The 24,575-nt window shown below is 41.5% G+C and overlaps 1 protein-coding gene across 1 annotated transcript in view; it reads left to right on the forward strand.

Moving 5' to 3' along the window:
- The window catches only part of PIAS4 (protein inhibitor of activated STAT 4), a 146,830-nt gene that overhangs the window by 55,543 nt on the left and 66,712 nt on the right, over positions 1 to 24,575 (forward strand). Inside the window, exons 3-6 of the mRNA XM_073651102.1 lie at positions 4,717 to 4,801; positions 20,704 to 20,745; positions 20,828 to 20,918; positions 21,017 to 21,145. Coding sequence (XP_073507203.1) covers positions 4,717 to 4,801; positions 20,704 to 20,745; positions 20,828 to 20,918; positions 21,017 to 21,145 — 347 coding nt within the window. The remainder of the gene's footprint in view (positions 1 to 4,716; positions 4,802 to 20,703; positions 20,746 to 20,827; positions 20,919 to 21,016; positions 21,146 to 24,575) is intronic.

The following is a 24,575-nucleotide window of genomic DNA, read 5'->3' on the forward strand; positions in this document are numbered from 1 at the left end:
ATTCGGAAATTTAGATGGAAACCCGATACAAGTGCTCAGCGTAGTACGCAGGATAAATGTGAACTAAAATGTTAAAACTATTCTAAATAAAAGCTTCAACTCAATCCACAAAAAAAGCAAGTCCTCCCTCAGGTCTATCATCTGTTTATGGAAATATAGGGCACTTCCTTGATACTGGTAGTACAAGGGCTCTGGAAAAGTGAAATGGCTCCTCACCCCCCAAAAGAAATCCAACGAGTAGAATATCCAAAAATGGGGCCACATGAGGGGGGATTCTGCTATTCTAGCACTTAGTGTGCAAAAAAAAAAGAAAGAAGGTGCTCCTGTGTATACCCGGTTATCTTTGAAGGGAGGAAAACAGGAAATAGAATTTTCCAACCTTGTGTGGTTGCGCACTCCTGCACAACCACGGATTAAGCCTCCGACGTGAACCGCACACCACACGGGTCTCTGGCTTACCAGCTGACAGAATCACATGGGGCGTGACATCACCGCATGTCCTTCTAAACTTTTAATGAGCTGATTTCTGCAGCACCCAACCGCTTACCCAAAAGGGAATCAAGAATACAAAGTTGGTGTGGTTTTCATTGGGGCGCAAGGTAACAGCAGGCCAGGGTATTTTAGTTAACAATTTTTTCTTTATTAATCAAATGGCTTTACTGAAGCAACAAATTTTGGGGTCCATGTTCTTCTGTTACCCTTAGGAACAAAAATTCGGGGCTAAAATTTTTATTTTTTTTTTTGTGGGAAAAATTTTATTTAATTTCACACCCCTACGTTCTAAACTTCTGTGATCCCCCTGGGAGGGTGGATTCAAGATGCTCACCACACATCTAGATACATTCTTTGAGGTGTCTAATTTTCAAAATGGGGTAACTTGTGAGGGGTTTCCACTGTTTAGGCACGTCAGGGGCTCTCCAAGCATAACATGGCGCCCGCTCTCGATCCCATTCATTTTTGTGTTCAAAGAGCCTAAACAGTGTTCCTTCCCTTCCGAGCCCTGCCATGCGTCCAAACAGTGGTATTTGGGGTATTGTGTACTCAGGAGAAAATTAACCTAAAAATTTGTTGTTTAATTTCTTCTGTTACCCTATGAAAATAATAAAAAAAAATTGGGTCTAAAATAAAAAAAAATTATAAAAAAAAAGTTAAATGTTCATTTTTTTACTTCCATAATCCATTAATTCCTGTGAAGAACCTGGAGGATTAATAAACTTCTTGAATGTGGTTTTGAGGGGTGCAGTTTTTAGAATGGTGTCTCTTTTGGGTATTTTCTGTCATATAGACCCCTCAAAGTCACTTCAAATATGATGTGGTCCCTAAAAAAATATATATAATTTTGTACATTTTGTTGTAAAAAGGAGAAATTGCTGATCAACTTTTAACCCTTGTATTTTCCTAACAAAACATTTTTTTTCCAAAATTGTGCTGATGTAGACATGTGGTAGATATTATGTATTAACTATTTTGTGACATAACTCTGGTTTAAGGGCATAAGGGTTGCATTTTTTTTTAAATTTTTCAAAATTTTCGTCAAATTCAGAATATTTACACAAATAAACACAAGTGATATCGAACTAAGTACAATATGTCACGAAAAAACATTCTCATAATCAGCGGGATCCATTGAAGCGTTCCAGAGGTATCTATCTATATAATTGTCTTATCCCGTCTGTCTGTCTGTCTTGGAAATCCCGGGTCGCAGATTGGTCCGGCCGCGGCCAATCAGCGACGCGGCATTTCAGAAAAACATGGCAGCCATTAGCGGCTCATGTGTGGCACAGAGGTCAGCGGCGATGCAGCCTTCTGCTCGCAGCATAAGCCCCCCGACCACAGGCGCCGCTGACCTACATGCGGCTATCGTCGGAAGATCAGCTGCTACGGCTGCTTATCTCCCGAGGACAAGTGTGACGCCCCTCCCCTCCCCTCCCCTCACCCCCCCTCACCCCCCCTCCCCTCCCCTCCCCCCCTCCTCTCCCCTCCCCTCCCCTCCTCTCCCCTCCCCCCTCCGCTCCCCTCCCCCCTCCGCTCCCCTCTCCCCTCCGCTCCCCTCTCCCCTCCGCTCCCGTCCAAGCTCGATCAGGACCCCTACACCCGGCGTCATACTTACCCCTCCCCGTGCCTGCGCAGCAGCTCCTGTGTCTTCCGCTGCAGCTCTGTGACGTCTTTACACTGACCGGTCACAGCGCACAGCGTGAAGATGCCGGCTACGCTGGAGTCCAGAGAAGCAGTGAGGTGAGTATTGGATTTTTTTATTTTTTTTTTGTATGGGGCCATAGGGGACCTGCATCGGGCACTATGGGGGGATGGGACATCCTGCATGGGGTATTATATAGGGGGGATGTGACATCCTGCATGGGGCACTGTAGTGGGATGTGACTTCCCGCATGGGGCATTATATAGGGGGGATGTGACATCCTGCATGGGGTATTATATACGGGGGATGTGACATCCTGCATGGGGTATTATATACGGGGGATGTGACTTCCCGCATGGGGCATTATATAGGGGGGGATGTGACATCCTGCATGGGGTATTATATGCATGGGGTATTATATACGGGGGATGTGACTTCCTGCATGGGGCATTATAAAGGAGGGTCGGGAGACATATTCTAGAATACCCGATGCGTTAGAATCGGGCCACCATCTAGTTACCTCATAAAGTGACAGTGGTCAGATTTAAAAAATGAGCTTTGGTCATTAACCTACAAAGTGGTTTAGTCCTTAAGGGGTTAAGAGCATAAGAACTGAAAGTTTGAAAATTGCAACATTTTTCTCCAAAATTCTGATGTTTTCAAAAATAAATGCAAAACCTATCATGAAAAACAATTTAAGAATCACTGGGATACATTGAAGCATTCCCGAGTTAATACCACATGAACTGACACTGGTAAGATTTAAAAATTTGGCCTAGTCATTAAGGTCACAATTGGCTCCGCCACAAAGTGGTTCAGGCACATTGTCCAGGGGACAAAGCAATTCCTGATACTCATCAAGGCCCTGTGGGTTGCCACATCAGCTGGGGTTCTGCTGAAGGCCCTTGATGCAGTCATGGTACTCTTTTGAAGCTCAGCCACAAACTGAACTTCATGGGAGTCCAAGATTTTCTCTATATATTGCTATACTTTGGGGGGGAAAAGCACATTCGAATTTTTCCTTTTTTTGTATTTATTTTTTTTAGATTTGATGTTGCCGTATAGGTAGAAGTTAAGTTTATCAAAATATAAAATTAACTCTGTAAATGCCATAATGTGAAAAATAATTGAAATGACAGAATTGTGTATTTTGGTTACCGCTTCACCCTAAAAATGCAATAAAAAGCTATCGAAATGTCAGATATACCCTAAATTAGTATTGATAAAAATGTCACCTTGCCACAAAAGAATCATGCCCTAGCACAGCTTCTTTGATTAAAAAATAATAGACCTGGAGTTTCGTGTTTCATTCATGATCACAAAATGAGTACCAGAAAAATATGGCAGAATTTTTTATTTTTTTTCCTAATTTTCCAGTACATTAAATTGTGTCATTCAAAACTACAATAAAGATATTAAAATATCATATGTACCCCAAATTGGCATCCATTAAAAACCGTCAGGTTGTGAATGGAAACTCAAGTTATGACTTTTGTATAAAAAAAAGGGAGAAAAAACAAGCGCATTAAAAAAAAGACCACCTGGTCCTTTAAAAGCACTCCCATTAAATGTTTTTTTTTCTTTTTTTTTCTTATAAATCTGTGTAAATGTGCATGTCATGTTGAGGTAGATGCATTTAATATGCTTACTGATCCTAATCTTACCTGGTTACCAGTGCCGCTCCTATCCTCTTCTCAATCGCGTGACTGCTGTTCTTCTGACTTGCCGAATCACACTGGGGTTTGTGTGATCCAGTACTCACTTTTTCAATGTAAACCTATGGAACCTTGTCCTGATCCTGTGTGCGCCTGCATTTTTCGGTTTGAAGGAAGCTTTCAAGGATTGAGGAGTTTATCGATACAGCATACTTCCTGATCACTGAACAAGCTTCTGTCTCTTCTTTCCAAACACTGATCTATCTTATTGTTGGAGCGAAAACTACTGGGACATTCCCGGATGCTGCATGTCCTGAGTAGCTGAAGGAGTTTTTACTTACCTAGTCATGTGATCTGTCGCATAACTGGAAGCAAATTCAAAATGTGGCAGTGTATACACAGTGTTTGTGTTTTGATGTAGCTGAGCTTGTGTGTTTGTGTTTCTGTGCGTGTTTTCGTGCCGTAGCTGTGTAGCTGAGCTGGTTGGAATACATCTCTTACCTCCCTATTCTACGATACTGTATTAAAATTTGTGATATTGACACCTCCACTTATTTTCACCACCAGAGAAGTTTTCATTGGCAGGTAATGTTTTTTTATTCAAATTTTTGCTGTCAGAACTTGGTGTGTGTCTTACAGCTGTAGTAAAATGGCAAATAAGGACCTTTAGATTGATCAGTAATTATGGATTTGATTAAAATATTATTTAATATTGTTACTTTGGATTTCACAACCTAAGTGTAATGATTGTTAAAGACGCATAAAAATGTGTTTGGGTGAAGTTTAACTTCAACCCATAAAGGAACCAATATTTTTATTATTGGTAGTAAGTCACCATAGTTGTTTTCTGTGTTTGTTTGTTTTTTTTTGTATTTTTTGATTTACACCTAAAAATCTACATATTGCAAACTTTTTGTCTTTCAGTTGCACAGAACAGTGAAAAACTCCAAGACAGTCCTTGTGTTTTTGTATTGTCCCCTAGACAAGTGGACCTAATAAAGAATTCAAGGTAATGGTACTTGTAATGCGTTCTGTACATACCAGTTGTTTTGGGATTGACATCTCATAAACTTTTGGCAATTGAGGTTGTGATTGGTAGTGTGGCACAAATTCTGCATTTTTTTTCACATGAATGCATAGCCTGTTTAAACAACAACAAAAAAAAAATACAGAATTTAGGAGCCTTTTTCATTAAAAACGAATGTACAGAATACCATTTAGATTCGGACGATTTTTCATATCTTTGAACCTTGACTAAAATCATACCAAAATCAAAACAACTTGGTAGATTTCCTATTTGTTTGAAGCCAATAAAGTTCCTAATCATAGCGTAATTCCACTTCTGTTTAACCCCTTCACGACATCAGCCATATTTGTACTTCACATTTCAGAAGCAGCAATATGTAACGGGCTCCTGGAGCAAGCCCACCCCATTCCCCGCAGGTGATGACTGTGTATTACAGGCAGGACCTGCCCTTAATCAAGTGTGGAGTCGTTCTCCGCCAGTGATTGTTAACTTGTTAAATGCCGCTGTCAATGTGACGGTGGTGTTTAACATGCGCCGACGTGTGTGCGTGTCTTTGATTCCGCTCATCTGTGTGCCCGTGACGTGATCTCGGATACCCATGACAGCCGGGGGTCTACTGATGACCCCCGTGCTTGTCATTATGGAACTTCTTTGAAACCCTGCCTGTGGCTGGGCTTCAAAGGAGACCGTGCTGTGGCATCACTGTATATAGCACAAGCGATTGAATGATTTCATCTTCAAGTCCCCTAACTGGGTTAACAAAAAACATTAAAAAGCTCTATGGGCCGAAAAAAATAAAAATCACGGGTCTCCGAATATGGCGACACAACCCCCAAATTTTTTTTTTTCCTTGCAAACGTCTTTTTTTTTTTTTCTTTCTTTTTTCTTTTATTTTTCACCACTAAAATAATAAAAAAAGCTGTTTGGCATCACCATAATCATGTTGATGAGAATCATATTGCATTGTAATTTTTACCACAAAATGTACACCGTGAAAACAATTCCCAAAAAAAACAATATCCGAATTATGTTTTTTTCACAATTTCACCGTACTCTAACAGGAATTTTTTTTTTTTGAGTACACTATGTGGTAAAATGAATAGTGCCATTCATAAGTACAACTTTGTCCTCAAAAAACAAGCCCTCATATGTCTATGTGGACAGAAAAGTAAGCTTTGTAGCTCCAGGGAAGAAGGGGAGGAAAAAACGAAGACTCAAAAATGGAAATTGGTCACAGCGTGAAGGGATTTAGACAGGTGTCAGAAGTCAGCCTTCAGTAATGGTACATCATATGTTTACGCCCCTGACTTTGATGCAGGCTGAGAAGCTGAATCTGCATCTTTGCTGGCACATGATTGCTGAGCAATTCAGCCATCATCTGCTTCTAATAGCCACTTGTGAATTCAAGCTGCGTGCACCGCTGTTTACCTGTTAAATATCGCTGGCAGGGGGGACACGCCTCTGGCTGGCATTCATAGGAGACAGATTTTTTCTGTATACAGCAAAATTGTGGCATTGCTTTACATGGCACAAGCGATCAGATGATCACAGGTTCAAGTTCCCCAATGGGACTAACATATATTTTTATAGAATAAAAAGTGTTTTTAAACACGCATGAAAAAAATCTAAAAGTTCAAATCGCCCCCCCCCCCCAATAAAAATTAAGAAATGTGAAAAATACACATTTGGTATTGCTGCATTAGTAAAAGTCTCAGTAATCAAAATATGAAATTAATCAGATTGGTATATGGCGTAATGAGAAAAATCAAAATGATAGAATTGAAGTTTTTCGGTCGCCGCAACAGCGCAAAAAAAATGTAATAAGAGGCAATCAGAATATCGTATCTACCCACTATATGGGATTGATAAAAACATTGGCTCAGGGCACAAAAAACAAGCCTCACCCAGCGCTGTCAAACGAAAATTGAAAACGTTACTGCTTTCGGAAAATGGCAACACAAGCCAATATGACATTTATAAATTTTTTTTTTCCATACAAATTTCAGAATTTTGTTTTCACCACTTAAACAAAACAAAAACTATGCATGTTTGGTATCACTGTAATTCTACTGACCTGAAGAATCATAATAGCCACATCATTTCTGAATAAATGAAAAAAAAAACAACAATTGCTTAATTGCCCTTTTTTTGCTATTTTGTCACACTTGGAATTTTTCTGGTACATCACATGGTTCAATGGATAGTGTCATTCAAAAGTACAACTCGTCACACAGAAAACAAGCTCTCACATGGCTATGGCGACAGAAGAATAAACTAGTTATGGCTCTTGGAATAAGGGTAGGAAAAAAAACAAAAGCGCAAAAAAATGTAAAAAAATGAGCGCCATATTCTATTTCTCGATCTCCCCCTCCTTAATGGAGAGAAGTGGAGCAGAATGCTGCTCATACCCCATCTTACCTTGTCTGGTTTGTCATGGAGGACCAAGGCAATCGGCAAGCTGGTGGCTACTGCTGCTAAGAGTTGAAATAAAACTTAAATTGCTTTTCCTTGTTTGTTTTTTATGTAAAAAAAACAAACATATATGGCACTGTTTTGTCTGGAAATGTCCACGCAAAATGACTTGCTATTCAAACTCTATGTTAAACGGTAAAAAGACAGTTGAAACTCTAGAATTGCTGTTTTTCGATCATTACCCAACCCCAATGCAATAAAAAGCAAACAATACTGTATATACCCCAAAATAGTACCAGTAAAAAAGGTTAGCTTGGTGTGCAAGAAAATCCCCTCACGTCCATTGACTGAACAATAAAGTTGTGGGATCTATGAAAGTGTATATTGGTGATTGGTATTGTACTAACCTGGAAAATAATGTTTTTCTGTTTGAAAAATAACAATTGGAAACGAGATGAACAGTGTATGATTTGATGAGGCTCTTCCATTTGACACAGGAATGCCCAGGATAATTCCTTTTATCTGTTCAATTTGTCTGTTTTTAAAGGGATGTTTTAGAAGGCATCTTATAAATGCTCCCCTATGTATGGCTGTGTCTGACCGTGTACGGAACATGGTCTGATCATACCACATCTCCTGGGAAGGGGAGGAAGCAAAAGAGAATATACGGACATTACAGCATGGGATCACAGCTGATTCTTTCTGTGAGATAAAACCTTTCTCTGCCAATGTTTTACTTCAATCAGAGAATCGGCTACACTCCAGTGCTGTGTGTTCCGTACACGGTCACACAGCCATACACAGGGGCACATTTATAAGATTATCTCCGCACAGGAACATTTTATTTAAACACATCTAATTGTGGAAATTATTATTATTCCAAGATCTATTGATTAAAATTAACTTTTGTTCGTGGGAAAACACCTTTAATAGCACAAACTGATAAAAAAGACATGTAACTAGAGCCTTAGTTTTACATTTGGGTAACTAGTCAACCTTCTAGCACTTGTCAAATGTTGCACATTAGAAATTGTGCTATGATTAAGAATCTATTAAGAATTAAAGGGGTTTTCCCACGAACAAAAGTTGATTTTAATCAATAGATCTTGGAATAATAATAATTTCCACAACTGGATGTGTTAAATAAAATGTTCCTGTGCTGAGATAATCTTATAAATGTGCCCCTGCTGTGTACTGTGTAATGGCTGTGTCTGACCATGCAGGAACATGGTCTGATCATACCATATCTCCTGGGCAGGGGAGGACGCAAAAGAGTATACAGACATTACAGCAGGGAATCGCAGCTGATTCTTTTTGTGAGGTAAATTTTTTTTAACCCCTTAAGGACCCTGGGATTTTCCGTTTTTGCTTTTTTGTGTTTTTCTCCCCTTGTTCCCAGAGCCATAGCTTTTTTTATTTTTTGGTCAATATGGCCGTGTGAGGGCTTATTTTTTGCAGGACGAGTTGTACTTTTCAACGCCATTACTAGTTTTACTAGGTCATGTACATGAAAACGGGAAAAAAATTCCAAGTGCGGTGAAATTGCAAAAAAAGTGCAATACCACAGATGTTTTTTTTACATTTTTTTTACCACATTCACTAAATGCTAAAACTGACCTGCCATTATTATTCTCCAGGTCATTATGAGTTTTGTAGACACCAAACATGTATAGGTTCTTTTTTATTTAAGTTGTGAAAAAATTCCAAAGTCTGCTATAAAAAAAAAAAAAAAAAAAGCTTTATTTTCTAAGACCTGTAGCGTCTCCATTTTTCGTGATCTGGGGCCGGGTGAGGGCTTAATTTTTGCGCGCCGAGCTGAAGTTTTTATTGATACCATTTTGGGGTAGATCCGATGATTTGATCGCCCTTTATTGCAATGTTGAAACGTAATTCTGGCGTTTAGAATTTTTTTCTCGTTACGCCATTTACTGATTGGGTTAATTCTTTTTTTTAGATTGATCGGGCGATTCTGAACGCGGCGATACTAAATATGTGTATGTGGGGTTTTTTGTTTGTTTTTTTCAATTTTATTTTGAATGGGGCGAAAGGGGGGTGATTTAAACTTTTTAATATTTTTTTTAATATTTTTAAACATTTTTTCTCACTTTTTGCTTGCTTCTATAGTCTCCATAGGAGACTAGAAGCAGCACTTGTCTGATCGCCTCTGCTACATACAGATGATCAGCCGATCACCTCTATGTAACAGAAATGGTCCTGTTATGAGCACCGACCACTAGGAGGCGCTCATAGCGACCAGCTCATTACAACCACTGGAGTCTGCTGCAGACAGGGTTGTCATGCCAACCCATCGGTGACCCGCGATCATGTGACGGGGTCTCCGATGGGCGTGGTAAGTGACGCGCATCCGGTTTGCGCAAGTTAAATGCCACTGTCAGAGATTGACAGCGGCATTTAACATGTTAACAGCCACGGGTGGATCTCGATTCCACCCGCAGCTGTTGCGGGCACATGTCAGCTGTAATAATCAGCTGACATGTGCCCGGTTCAGTGCGGGCTCAGCGCCAGAGCCCTCACTGAACCGGGGGTTACAGCCTGTGCGTACAATTACGGCACAGGCTGTAAAAGGGGTTGATGTTTTATTTCAAAGAAAGGCTCAGCTGCGATCCCTGCTGTAATGTCCGTATATTCTCTTTTGCTTCCTCCCCTTCCCAGGAGATGTGGTATGATCAGACCATGTTCCTGCACGGTCAGACACAGCCATACACAGGGGAGCATTTATAAGATTATCTCATCACAGGAACATTTTTTTTAAATGCATTAAATTGTGGAAGTTGTTATTCCAACATCTATTGATTAAAATGAATTTTTGTTTGTGGGAAAACCCCTTTAAGTATAAAACAGGTTTTTGGTGTTTTTTTTTTTGTGTACCTTTTTAGGCCACATTCACACATTCAGTATTTTACATCGGTAATTGTAAGCCAAAATCAGGAGTGGAGGAAAAATGCAGAAGGAGTGCACGTCTTTCTATTATGCTTTTCCTCTTATTGCTCCACTCTTGATTTTGGCTTGCAAATACGAATGTAAAATAGTGACCAAATACTTTGGCCTTAAGTGAATGGAATTTTTTTTTTTTTTTTTTTTTTTTATAACGCATTCCTTCTGCTCGATCTCAAGCCATGGCAATTTAATAGATGAACAAATCTGTAGGAAGATTAATCTTGTGCAAGCCTAGATAGGTCCATCAGGGTTTTCTCTGCCGTTATCTTGATTGTATCAAGCCATCAGGTTACTGGTTACTCTTAACCTTGTTACTTTTATTCTTCCGATGTCATTCTCCAGTGATTTCTGTCTTTGTATCATGTGTCCAAAGTAGGCAAGTCGTAGCTTTGGACACATCAGGAATGCAATAAGTTTTTTAATATAACTTATGTGGAGAAATTGGTGGATCATTTTTTATACTTACTACAATTCCCAATGTGGAATCCAGTCCTTGCAATTTGTTAGTCTATGACCAGAAAAACGCTATTAACCTATAGATATGGGGTTAATATACAAATGTAATAGCGTTGTTAACTGCCTTGCACCCGCGCTTAGCCGAACGCTACAGGAGTGCCGTGGGCACTGACTGACACTGTCTCTGCATTGAGGTGGGGGCTGTCAGTCAGTGCCGGGGGCACTGTTACTGGCGCTGCTTCATATACTCAGAGTGGTGATTGAAATCTGAACTCTGCCAGGGGGAAGAAAGTTCATTTTCTCCCTGCAGCGTTTGACTAAGTGCGGGCACTGGGCAGGTTAGTAACGCTATTGGCCTGCAGATTAACCCCACATCTGCAGGTTAATAATGCATTTTCTGGTGACAGGTTCCCTTTACATGTCAGAAAAACCCTTTTAGGCTGTTTCATTTTGGCACAGAAACAACTGTATGGCTGAGCAGAAGAAAAATAAACTGGACAATAGAGATGTGCTTTTTAGTCCTCCATTCACATTGGATAAAAGTGTGCTAATCCTGTAGAGACCTAAAAGGTAAAAAGTGCCTGTCATATATGGGCCAGACATTAATAGAATAGGGGTATTCAAATAACGCTGCATGTACCAGCCACCAGGTAGTATCTGTACAAAATTCAAAGGTCTCGAGTGTATGGAAGATAAGAAATCTGATGATTTGACAAACCAGATTCTAAGGTAAGGTTAAGGTTGGGCAAAAGAAGAATGGTTATATTAGTAAAGTGATAGACCAGTCTAAAGAGAGAAGATTTTTGGTAACCTCTTTCTCGTAGTTTCCATTGGGGGACACAGGAACCATGGGTTAGTCTGCTGCCACCTGGAGCCTGACACGAACAATACATCTTGAGCAAAAGTTCCTTCTTTCTATGCAGATTACACCTCGACTGCTAACACCACCAGACCTCCTCCGTTGGTGAGAAAGCAGTAGGAGAAGCAAAAAGAAATAAAGCATGCAGAGATTACTTAAAATAACTTAACCACCCTCCGAGAAAAAATAACTAGAATAATTTCCTCACCGGGCAATTAAGGGTGGGTTCTGTGTCGCCCAATAAAGACTTTGAGGAAGAGATTTTACGGTCAAATCTTGAAGGGATCTGTGTGCTGAGATATGGCGATAAAGATGAAAGAAAAACTTGCTCAGCGCTGTCCCAGTGTCCAGTAGAGCAGGCTGCATGCCTGCTGCGCCGGCCTTCAGGTACCAGGAAGTGCCGTTCACGGGTCCCATGGGGGGCTCTGTGCAAGTGTGGGCGACAGAGATCCAGGTCTTGTATCAGACCACCGCGCAACTCTCCCCCTGCCGCATTCCTCATGCCTGTTCTCCGCTGGTCTACACATGATAGAGCTTCCGGGAAGCTCATCCGGTTGCTTGCAACACTGACTTCATGGGCGCAAGGCATGGGCGTGCCTAAGTGACGTCACTGGGTGTGCTGGAAGAAAATAGCCTCGCCGGCCAGGGCACTCAGGAGCGGCGCAACCTGTCAGTTTTCGTAAAGGGGGTGGCGCTGCCTCCCCCATTTTAAGGAAGAACGGTGGGGCAGAATGCTGCTCACACCCCAGCTTACCTTGTCTGGTTGTCATGGAGGATGAAGGCGATCAGCAGCAGCAGCCATCAGCATGGACATAAGGGAGGCAGCCATTTGAGTGTCAGGAGCAGAGCGTCTCAATTCTCCTAGGTGTCCATTGAGGATGCGTTACGTGTGCCGCAACAGCCTCCGAATCCGGTATCCTTCAGTGACAGTGAGGGTGACTGGTCTTGAATGTCACCATTTGTTAATAGGCCCCTTATTGTTTGTTTCAATCTCTAGAAGAGGCCTAGAAAAGCTAGATCTAAGAAGAGGAACTATGTTATGCAAAAAACCCTCTAGCAGTGGACTAGCAGAAAGATCTCTGCTCAAGTTCATCCACAGGACTATTAGTGAGGAGACACCTGACTTCGCAGAAAGCCTTAGGTCTGCCATCAGATCCGAAGTGGAGGGCTCCTTAAAACCCTGTTAACCCCTTAATGACCGGAGCATTTTCCGTTTTAGTTTTTTGCTCTTTGTTCCCAGAGCCATGCCTTATTTATTTTTGGTCAGTATGGCCATGTGAGGGCTTATTTTTTACGGGACGAGTTGGACTTTTGAACGACATCACAGATTTTACCATATCCTGTACTGAAAATCGGGGAAAAAATTCCAAGTGCGGTGAAATTGCAAAAAAAGTGCAATCCCACAGTTTTTTTTTTGTTGTTTTTATTAACCACGTTCACTGAATGCTATAACTGACCTGCCATTATTATTCTCCTGCTCTTTGAGTTTGTAGACACCAAACGTAAAACGTGCCCCATGGTCCCCAATGATAATCCGCATGTGCTGTGCACATGCTGCGGAAATTTCCGCTGCGAATTATCATTGCGGAAAAATATGGAGCATGCCCATTAATTTTGCGGACACGCAGCGTAATTGCCGCCATTTACTTGCATTGAATCGCATAATATCGGCATGAGCACATGTGGATATTAAGCGATTCAATGTGCGGATGGTACCCGGGTCTGGAGAAGAGACGACTCTCTCCTCCAGACCCGGGTACCATAGAACCTGTTAAAAAAAGAATTGAAAATAAAGATTATACTTAACTTCTGATGGCCCGCGGTCTTTTTTCCGCTGTGTCCAGTCTATTGTACGGCTCACTGTGGTGTAAAAGGACCTGCCATGACGTCATTTAGTCATGTGACAGGTCATGCGACCGCTGACGTTGGTGGTCGCGTGACCTGTCACATGACTAAATGACGTCATGGCAGGTCCTTTTACACCACAGTGAGCCGTACAAGAGACCGGATGCAGCGGAGAAAAGACCGCGGGCAATCAGAAGGCAAGTATTTTTATTTTTTACCATTTTTATTCTTTTTTTTAATTATTAACTTGGTCACACTATATAAATCCATGCTGTTTGCATGGATTTATATAGTGTGACCAAGTTGTCAAGCACTTTACAGGTGATGCTAAAATCGCTTGGAAAAGCTCTTGATAACCCGCATGCAGAAATGCATGCAAAAACGCTTGACAAACGCTTCTACCTGGCAGGAAAAACGCATGTAAAATCGGCACACATTTTTCCTGCCAGGGAGATGCAGAAAAAATCTACAGCATTTCTGCATCGTGGGCACTTAGCCTAATGAAAAAAAATCCAAAATTTACTTTACAAAAAATGGCGCTTTTTTTTTTTTTAATCTGGGGCCGGGTGATGGCTTATTTTTTGTGCGCCAAACTGACTTTTTTATTAATACCATTTTGGGGTAGATCCGATGTTTTGATCGCCCGTTACTGCATTTTATTGCAATGTTGCGGCGACCAAAAAAGTAGTTCTGGCGTTTAGAATTTTTTTCTCGTTGCGCCATTTTCCAATTGGATTAATTCTTTTTATATATTGATCGGGCGATTTTGAACGTGGCGATACCAAATGTGTATGTGTGGGTTTTTTTTTTTTAATTATTTTATTTTGAATGGGGCGAAAGTGGGGGTGATTTTAAACTTTAGTATTTTATATTATTTTTTAATATTTTTAAAAACTTTTTTTTTTTTTTTTTTTTTACTGTTTACTTGCTTCAATAGTCTCCATGGGAGACTAGAAGCAGCTTTTGCCTGATCGGCTCTGCTACATACAGGTGATGAGCAAATATCCTGTATGTAGCCGATTTGCTCACTTGCTATGAGCGCCGACCACTGGGCCATAGGAAGTCTTCATCCTCCTCCTGGACAGTGACATGGGGACAGACTGTGCTTTCTTGTGGAGGATACTGATAAGCTACTACTTAAAGACGTTAGATCAACAATGGGCTTGAAGGAGGAGAAGCCAGCTAAATCCCTAGAGGACATGATGTTTGGAGTGTAAAGCCCCCGTCTCACATAGCGAGATTGCTGCTGTGTCACGGTTTTGGTGACGCCACAGCGATGTCGCTATGTGTGACACTTTGCAGCGATCAGGCCCCTGCTGTGAGGTCGCTGATCGCTGCAAAGTGTCCTGGACCATTTTTTGGTCGTTGCCCTTCCGCTGGTCAGCACACATCGCTGTGTGTGACCAGCGGGACCAGCGATCAGGCTGGTAACCATGATAAACATCGGGTTACTAGGGGCACACGCGCACTTAGTAACCCGCTGTTTATCATGGTTACGAGCCTGCTAAAGTGAGCGGTAACCTCCCGCTCACCGTAGCAGAGTGGTAACCATGATAAACAACGGGTTACTAGGCGCGCATGTGCCCCTAGTAACCCAATGTTTATCATGGTTACCAGCCTGCTCCTGCTTCAGCAGGCTGGTAACCAGGAGCAGGCCATCTTGGAAAGATTCTTTCCACGATGTCGTTGCTCCCCTGATCGTTGGTGAGCCTGCCTGTTTGACAGCTCACCAGCGACCACATAGCGACGCAGCAACGATCCCTGACAGGTCGTATCGTTGTCGGGATCGTTGCAGCGTCGCTAAGTGTGACTGGGCCTTTAGGCTATGTTCACACATCATGGTTTTTGTTTTGTTTTTTTGCAAATTTTCAGCTGCATTTTGCAGTACCAGAAAAGTCTGAGATTCCAGAAATCTCATGCACGCATCATGGTTTTTTTTTTTTTTTTAAGAATTTTGTGCTTTGCATGTTTTTTTGAAAGATAGAGCATGTCACTTCTTACAGCGTTTTTTCACCCATTGGAAGTAATGGTGGTGAAAACGCTGAAAAAAACCGCACCAAAAACACAGGTGTTAAGTTTTCAGCATTTTTTTCAGCGTTTTTTTATGCAAATACCAGAATGAGATTTTCTTTTTCACTGAACCTTATATACATGAATAACAGAAAAAAGAAGAGTGGAAAAAAAACACGCACCAAAAAAGGGGAAAAAAGCGTGGAAACGGCAACAAATATCCTGAACAACTCCCTGGCAAGAGATCAGGTTTTGCTGCAGAAAATGAACGCAGAAAAAAAATGTGTGAACATAGCCCCTGATGAGAAAAAGGAATGCACCTTTCCGGTTAATAGTAAGATTTAGGCACTTGGTAGCAGAGTGGAGGGAACTAGAGAAAATAGTGCTTTACTCTCCTCTTTGAAAAGGAGATATCCTTTTGATGCAAAAGATTCGGAGTCATGGGATAAGGTCCCAAGTATCAATGGCGCTGTGTCAAGATAATCAGAGGTCAGCGCTACCCTTTGAGGATTCAGGGATGATCAGAGATCCATTAGATAAAAAGATTGTCTAACCTGCCCTTGTTGCACGGATCTACTGTATTTCTAACGGACACGTCAGCTGACTAGCGGCTAGGTCTGCCCGATTGTCAAATGCTGCAAGACTGGCCTTCGGCTCAAGGGCTATCGGGAGATCTACAGTCAAAAAATAAACTGTGCTCTATACCATGTGATGGCCAATTTTTGTTTAGGAAGAAGTTGGATGACATCCTAGAAAGGGCCGGTGACCAGAAAAAGAGCTTTCCTGGATTTTCAGTGGATTCGAGGAAAACCTATTTTCAGAGGAAAAACTTAGTAGGGGATGTCCTCTGGGGGAGAGAAGGAAATGGGAATTTAAGAATAAAAAGGGGAAAGGGTTCATGTTCGGAGGTCTCTGGTTCCAAAAAATCTTCTCATTGATGCCAGGCCAGAAGTAGGGAGAAGGCTTTCCTTGTTCCCCCAGGCCTGAATTATGATCTCCACCAGCACCTTGGTTTTGGATATAGTAAGGGAAGGCCTAAAAGTAGAATTCTACCATCTGCCGCGTCAATCTTTTATAGTAACCCCCATCAGAAGATCAGCAGAAGAACAGCTTGCCCTAGAGACAGAGATCTTGGGCTTAGCAGAGAAGCAGGTTCTATGCGAGATCTCGGACAAACAAAAAGAAAGGGGATTTTATTCCCCCCCCCCCCCCCTCTTTTTGATAAAAAACAAACAAAAAAAAACAGATGGCTCATTCAGGAGCATCATCAATCTGAAGAATCTCAATCGCTGGATAAAAAAAAATCACACTTTCAAGATTGAGTCTGTGAATACGGCCATAAAACTTCTTTACCACAATTGTTTGTTTTATGGTGGTTGTCTATTTAGGATGCTTTCATCCCAATTCATCCAGACCATTAGAGATACCGAAGAGTGGCCCTATACATACAAGGAAAGAGCAGACCTTTTCAATTCAGAGCCCTTCCATATGGGTTCTCAATAGCTCATCAAGTTAATAGCCGAGATGACAGCCTTTCTATGCATCCAAAACGCAGTTCTCATTCCTTACCTAGATGACTTCCTCATAGTAGGAACATCTGAGAACCACTGTGCTACACAGTTGAAAGAGGTGACAGTCTTCTTCCAAAATCTGGGCTGGATGGTGAACACTCAGAAATCAAGGCTAAAACCCGTAAGAATTCAGACTTTCCTGGGCCTTGTTCTGAGCTCTGAGCTTCAGACTTGTTTCTTACCCAAGGACAAGGTGGTAAACCTGGCCTCGGCAGCCATTGCGCTTCCAAAGATGACCTTAAGGAAAGGTATGTCCCTGTTAAGAACTCCAACATCCTGCATCCCAGCAATCAGATGGGCCCTGTTCCACACGAGACTGCTTCAGTGGGAAATCCTGTCTGTGCAAAGATTGCTTAATGGGCTTTTATTAGGCTAGTGGAACTGTCTTTAGAGGTCAGAAACTCCCTCTTGTGATGGACAGACAGGGCATATTTAGCTTCAGGGGTCCAATAGGTGAGACCAGTAAACATAATAACCGATGCGAGCAACTTTGGTTGGGTGACACACATGAGGAGTCATACAATTAAGGGGTCTGGGATACTCCCTGAGAAAGGAAGGTCATCAAGCAGAAGAATTATGGATGGTGGGAAAGGCTCTAGAAGGCTACTGTACCTCTCCTCCGAGTTATGTTGGACAACCGAGCTACGGTGACATATATCAACCACCAGGGGGGAACAAAGTCCCACTCCCTAATGGAAGGAGTGAACAGACTTTCAGGTAGCAGAGCAACATCTTTTGTCATTTACAGCACTGCACATCAGGGGAGCAGAAAACTCCAAGGCACACTTCCTAAGCCGCACCTAGCTGAAACAGGAGGACTGGGCTCTAAACTCAGGAGCGTTTCAGCAGATAGTTCATTTATGGTGGTTGCCGGAAGTAGATTTGTTTTCTCGACAGACACAACAGAAAGGTAAAAAAGTTGTGTTTACTAAACCCAAGGGAAAACCCATATGTGGTAAATGCCCTCCAGATTCCCTGCGACTTCAAGATTGCTTATGCCTTCCCTCTGATAGCGATGATTCTAGCAGTTGTGAAAAAGATCAGGGAGGATCAGACAAGAGTGATTCTGATTGCCCCTTTCTGGCTAAAAAGACCATGGTTCTCCCTACCAAGAATGCCACTCTCCGATCCATGGATCCTGCAAGAGATCCCATAGCTTCTTACCCAGTGGCCAATATTCCACACTCAAGTAAAGGGCTTCCATCTAGCAGCATGTTATTTAAAAGGGCAGAGTAGCAAAGGGTTTTCGCCAGGCTTAGTTTCCACCTTGCTAGGAAGTAGATAACCTTTAACAACAAGAATTTACGACAAGACATGGAAAAAAAATCTTGGCATTTTTAGCAGGGCTGTGGAGTTGGAGTCGTGGAGTCAGTCTGTATAAAATGGACCGACTCCAACTCCTAAAATATATACACTGCTCAAAAAAAAATAAAGGGAACACTCAAATGACAAATGCTAGTTATGAATGAATGAAATATTCTCACTGAATACTTTGTTCTGTACAAAGTTGAATGTGCTAACAAAATCACACAAAAATCATCAATGGAAATCAAATTTATTAACCAATGGAGGCCTGGATTTGGAGTCACCCCCAAAATCTAAGTGGAAAACACACTACAGGCTGATCCAGCTTTGATGTAATGTCCTTAAAACAAGTCAAAATGAGGCTCTGTGTGTGTGTGTGTGTGTGTGTGTGTGTGTGTGTGTGTGTGTGTGTGTGTGTGTGTGTGTGTGAATTGATCAAATTTGTAAGGCCGCTACCTGGTCCTCACCATCTACTTTCTTTCTCTTCACTGCAGGCTGGATCTGTCCTCCTCTGCTGACTTAACCTCTGGTAGAAGGGTGCTGCAAGCAGTGGTCCCTCCCTAAGGTGTTTCAAATTCCCCAGAAATCTTTCAGGTGTGCTGTCATGGGTGAAGAGAAAACACCGAGGTTACATACCGGTAGCCGGATTTTCCAGAACCCATGACAGCACTTGTATATTTCCCCCCCTTTCTCACCATATAAGTGTCCACTATAGATTGGATGATTATGTGGTGTGGGTTATGTATATAATTATTTTGAAGGTCCTCTCATGCTCTCTAACCCAACTTCTGCGGGAAAGAGGTACCACCCTTTTATTTCAGTAGGTTTCTTGTCTTTGTGTGGCAGATCCCTCTCAAATGTTCTGTCATGGGTTCTGGAAAAAATAACTACCGGTAAGTAACCTCGGTGTTCTCTGGCACTTCATTGGGGGACACAAGAACTATGGGACGTTTTAAAGTTGTCCCTGGGGTGTGGGAAATATGCTATTACCACAGAAGTATTTGCTCTTGCTGCCACCTAGGCAACCACTTTCTGCAGCACCCAAGACTAGCATCTACCGAAGCAACGGTAAGGACGCTATAAAACTTGGAAATGGTATGAACCAATGACCAAGTCGCAAAACTGGAGGCTGGCGCACACTGGCCATGCTGAACAAATGGACGCCGACCCAAATGACTGGCCAGAGTATGTGCGAACGCCAGCCGACCAAAGTACTGGGAAAACATAAAATAAACACATAGACATTTACCAGAGAGAGGATACAGATTGAACAGTACAGGGTGTACGGACCGTCATTACATGGGGTGAAACAGAATGCTCATGTACATCCTGTTACCCCTCCAAACAATCAGAAACAGAAAAAAAGAGCGAAGGTTGGCACCTAATCTACAGAGGCTAAAACAGGTTTGGGACTCCACCCATATCTGTTTCCTGTTTCCAACTGACACAAAGCTAAATTGAGTTGGCTTGTTAGCAGGTGAGAGAGAGTCTGCTGGGGAGGAGCCAGCTTTTTTGTTAAGATGTATTGTTAGCGTTAGCTGACAGTAGGCTAACCCATGATTCCTGTGTCTCCCAGTGAAGCAATGGAGGAATGTGTTTTTAGAGCACACTTAAAACTGGATATTGGGTCTTAAAAACCAGATTGTGTGTGTTAGAGCTCTGGCACAGCACCAGAGAAGTCTTGTTGATGGGAGTGTGAAGTTAGGATTATAGAGAGTGTTAGTCTTAGGTCATTATTCAAACAAGAGAGCACAGTAGGGTGGTAAAGATAAGGGAGGTGATATAAGACCTTGCAGAACTGTGGAGAGCTTTGTGGGTGAGAGTGATACGTTTATATTGTAATTATTATTGCTCTGCTTTCGGTGGGTAACTAGTGCAATTACTAGCATAAGATGAAGGCATCAGTGTAGAGCAGCTGTGGAATAGTGCTCAGCAATGTATGGAATTATGTACCAACACTGCCTCTGCAAAATACACTTCATGGTTGCAAACACGTTTTAAAAGCCAGGTATTCCACAAGTTCTTGAGGCATACCTGTTCATTGGAAGCCATTCCATATGACTACGTGATGAAAGCGGTTTATGAGAATGTCAGGGGTGTGTAAAACGTAAGATTCCTCAAATTACTTCCCTTTTCCTCTGACACCTTAATACATATTCTGCTTCGTTTCATGTGTTTCTTTACGCATTTCCATATATATATATTTTCCATATATATATATTTTCCATATATATATATATATATATATATATATATATTCCTTCTTGGTTTTGCGGTCGTCTTTCTGAAACCAACAATGTGCACGTTTTAATAAAAAAAACCATAGCATGAACACCTGTGTAAAAAGTACTTTGTTGTCCAGGATACTACTTTTGAAAAGATAATTAAAAATTTGACCTATTATTTTCCTGTCCACTTAAAATATACAAAGCAGTTAAAAGGCCTAAATATGGGATTTTTTTCCGTAGAGATCTGCATCCTGGCACCAAATCTGTTCAAGTTGTCTTGAGGTAAGTAACTTCTGTTACCTAGACCTTTTTTGCATTATGTAGTTCAAAGTGTGTGCAACATCTGTTTTTTGTTTTCTTTCAGGATTTGTTACACTGACACTAGCTGTCCTCAAGAGGATCAGTACCCTCCCAACATTGCTGTTAAGGTCAATCACAACTATTGTTCAGTACCAGTAAGTACTGTAAATGTTGCCTTGCACATAATTCTTTGTGTGCCCTTTTTGCTTTCTGTAGCAATGGGCTTCATTAAACTTTATTTTTGTTCACTTAGGGCTATTACCCCTCCAATAAACCTGGTGTTGAACCCAAGAGGCCGTGCCGCCCAATAAATCTTACAAATCTCATGTATTTGTCTTCAGCTAGCAACAAAGTTACTGTCACATGGGGAAACTATGGCAAGGTATAAGTGTACTTTAATTTTCATTTTTCGGAGCCATGTAATTTCTCTAGTGGAATTATACCTGTATTTAGAAATCAACAGTTTGTAATTTACTTTAACCCCTTAGTGACCAAGCAAATTATGTCCTTAATGTCCAAGCAAATTTTTACAGTTCTGACCAGTGTCACTTTGAGAAAATAACTCTGGAACTCTTGAACGGATCCCACTGATTCTGAGATTGTTTATTTTGTGTGACAGATTGTACTTCATGATATTGGTAAAAAAATTTCAATATTATAATGGAAGTTTGGCAAAAAATTAGCAATCTTCAAATTTTGAATTCTTATGTTCTTAAATCAGAGAGTTGTCACACAAAAAAGTTAATAAATAACATTTCCCACATGTCTACTTTACATTAGCACAATTTTTGAAATATTTTTTTTTTGTTTGGAAGTTGGAAGGGTTAAAAGTTGACCAGCGATTTCTCATTATTCCAACAAAATTTACAAAACCATTTTTTGAGGGACCACATCACATTTGAAGTGACTTTGAGGGGCCTTTATGACAGAAAATACCCAAAAGTGACACCATTCCAAAAATTGCACCCCTCAAGGTGCTCAAAACCACATTCAAAAAGTTTATTAACCCTTCACAGGAACTGAAGCAATGTGGAAGGAAAAAATAAACATTTAACTTTTTTTAACAAAATGTTTGCTTCAGACTCAAATTTTATTTTCACAAGGGTAACGAGAAAATTGACCGCGAAATTAGTTACGCAATTTATCCTGCGCATGCCAATACGTGGGGGAAAACCACTGTTTGGGCGCATGGAAGAGCTCAGAAGGGAAGGAGCAGCGTTTGACTTTTTGATGGCAAAATTAGCTGGAATCGAGAGCGGGTGCCAAGTAACATTTGGAGAGCCCCTGATGTGCCTAAACAGTGGAAAGCCACCACAAGTGACCTCATTTGGAAACTAGACCCCTCAACGAATTTATTTAGATGTGTGGTGAGCACCTAGAACCGCCAGGTGCTTCACAGACGTTTATAACGCAGAGCCGTGAAAATAAAAAATATACTTATTATTTTCACAAGGGTAACAGGATAAAATGGACCCTAAAATTTGCTGTGCAATTTCTCCTGAGTACGGAGAAAACTATTGTTTGGGCGCAGGGCTTGGAAAGGAAGGAGTGATGTTTGGAACGCAGACTTTGATGGAATGGTCTGCGGGCGTCATATTGCGTTTGGAGAGCCCCTGATGTGCTTAACAGTTTTGCAACCCTGGGATTTTCCGTTTTTGCTTTTTCGTTTTTTGCTCCCCTTGTCCCCAGAGCCATAGTGTTTTTATTTTTTGGTCAATATGGCCATGTGAGGGCTTATTTTTTGTGGGACGAGTTGTACTTTTGAACGACATTACTGGTTTTACCATATCGTGTATGGGAAAACAAAACAAAAAAATTCTAAGTTCGGTGAAATTACAAAAAAAGTGCAATACTACAGATGTGTTTTTTTATTTTTTTTACCACGTTCACTGAATGCTAAAACTGACCTAGCGTCTCCATTTTTCGGTATCTGGGGCTGGGTGATTCTGAACGCGGCGATACCAAATATGTGTATGTGGTGTTTTTGTTTTTTTTTTTTTATTTTATTTTGAATGGGGTGAAAGGGGGGGTGATTTAAACTTTTATAATTTTTTTATTAATTTTTTTAATATTTCTAAAACCATTTTTTTTTTTTACTTTTTGCTTGCTTCTATAGTCTCCATAGGAGACTAGAAGCAGCACTTGTCTGATCGCCTCTGCTACATACAGGGGACGAGTAGATCCCCTGTATGTAGCAGAAATGGTCCTGTGCTAAGAGCACCACAACTAGGTGGTGCTCATAGCGATTAGCTCATGACAACCATTGGAGTCTGCTGCAGACCCAGGGTTGCCATGACCACCCATCGGTGACCCGCTATCACATGACGGGGTCACCGATTGGCGGGGTAAGTGACGCGCTTCCGGCGCGGCGCTGTTAAATGCCACTGTCAGAGATTGACAGTGGCATTTAACATGTTAACAGCCGCGCGTCGATCGCGTAAGAATCAGCTGACATGTGCCCGGTTCAGTGCGGGCTCACCGCCGGAGCCCTCACTGAACCGGGGGTTACAGTTACTAATACGTCACAGGCTGTAAAGGGGTTAAACAGTGGAAAACCCTGACACCTGTTTTACTTTTGATCCCTTTAACCCCTTAATAACATCTGACGTACTAATACGCGTCTGTGCCCTGGGACTTAAGAGCCAGACCCGTATTAGTACGTCATGGCGATCGCGCGCGCACACAGGCTGTGCGGGCGCGATCGCCGCCGGGTGTCAGCTGATTGTCACAGCTGACACCCGGTACTATGTGCAGGGAGCGGTCACGCACCGCTCCCAGCACATTAACCCCCGCGATGCTGCGATCGAAGTCGATCGAAGTCGATCGCGGCATTGCGGGGGCAAGGGGAGGTGATCGCCGATACTCACCTCCTCTTCCGGCTTCCAGCGCAGTCTGCAAAGGCTTCCCGGGTGTTGCCATGACGACCCGATGTCGTCATGACAACATCCGGGTCACCAGAGAGCAGGAAGATTGCTTGGACATGCGCAGTGCATCTCCAAGCAATCTTCACACTGTGCACTTCTGACAGCCTTCATGGCATAGGGATGGTGCTCCATTCCTGTGCCATGCAGGCGATCAGAAAAAAAAAAGTGAAAGTCCCAGAGTGGGACAAAGTAATAAAGTGTATAAACTGTGTGAAAGTGGAAAAAAAAAAAAAAAAAAATGTGCAAAAATATTATAAAAAAATAAAAAAAATAATACACCAAAAATAAAAATATAATGTACCCATCAATAAATATTATTATAAAAAAAATAAAAAAAAAACAATAAAAGTACACATATTTGGTATCGCCGCGTCCGGAACAACCTGACCTATAAAACTGTCCCACTAGTTAACCCCTTCAGTGAACACGGTAAAAAAAAAAAAAAAAAACCAAGCAAAAAACAATGCTTTATCACCATACCGCCAAACAAAAAGTGGAATAACACGCGATCAAAAAGACGCATATAAATAAAAATGATACCGCTGAAAACGTCATCTCGTCCCGCAAAAAACAAGCCGCCATATAGCTCCATCAGCCGAAAAATAAAAAAGTTATAGCTCTCAGAATAAAGCGATACTAAAAAATATTTTTTTCTATAAAATAGCTTTTATTGTGTATAAGCGCCAAAACATAGAAAAATTATACAAATGTGGTACCGCTGTAAACGTACTGACCCGAAGAGTAAAGCTGCCTCATCAATTTTACCACACGCGGAACAGAATAAAAAAAAAAAAAAAAAACAATTCCTGAATTGTTGGTTTTTGTTTATTCTGCCTCCCAAAAATCGGAATAGAAAGCGATCAAAAAATGTCACGTGCCTGAAAATGG

The sequence above is a fragment of the Phyllobates terribilis genome, unplaced genomic scaffold (assembly GCF_046119375.1).
Source record: "Phyllobates terribilis strain yellow unplaced genomic scaffold, ASM4611937v1 Scaffold_1__5_contigs__length_1240528914, whole genome shotgun sequence".
Taxonomy (NCBI): domain Eukaryota; kingdom Metazoa; phylum Chordata; class Amphibia; order Anura; family Dendrobatidae; genus Phyllobates; species Phyllobates terribilis.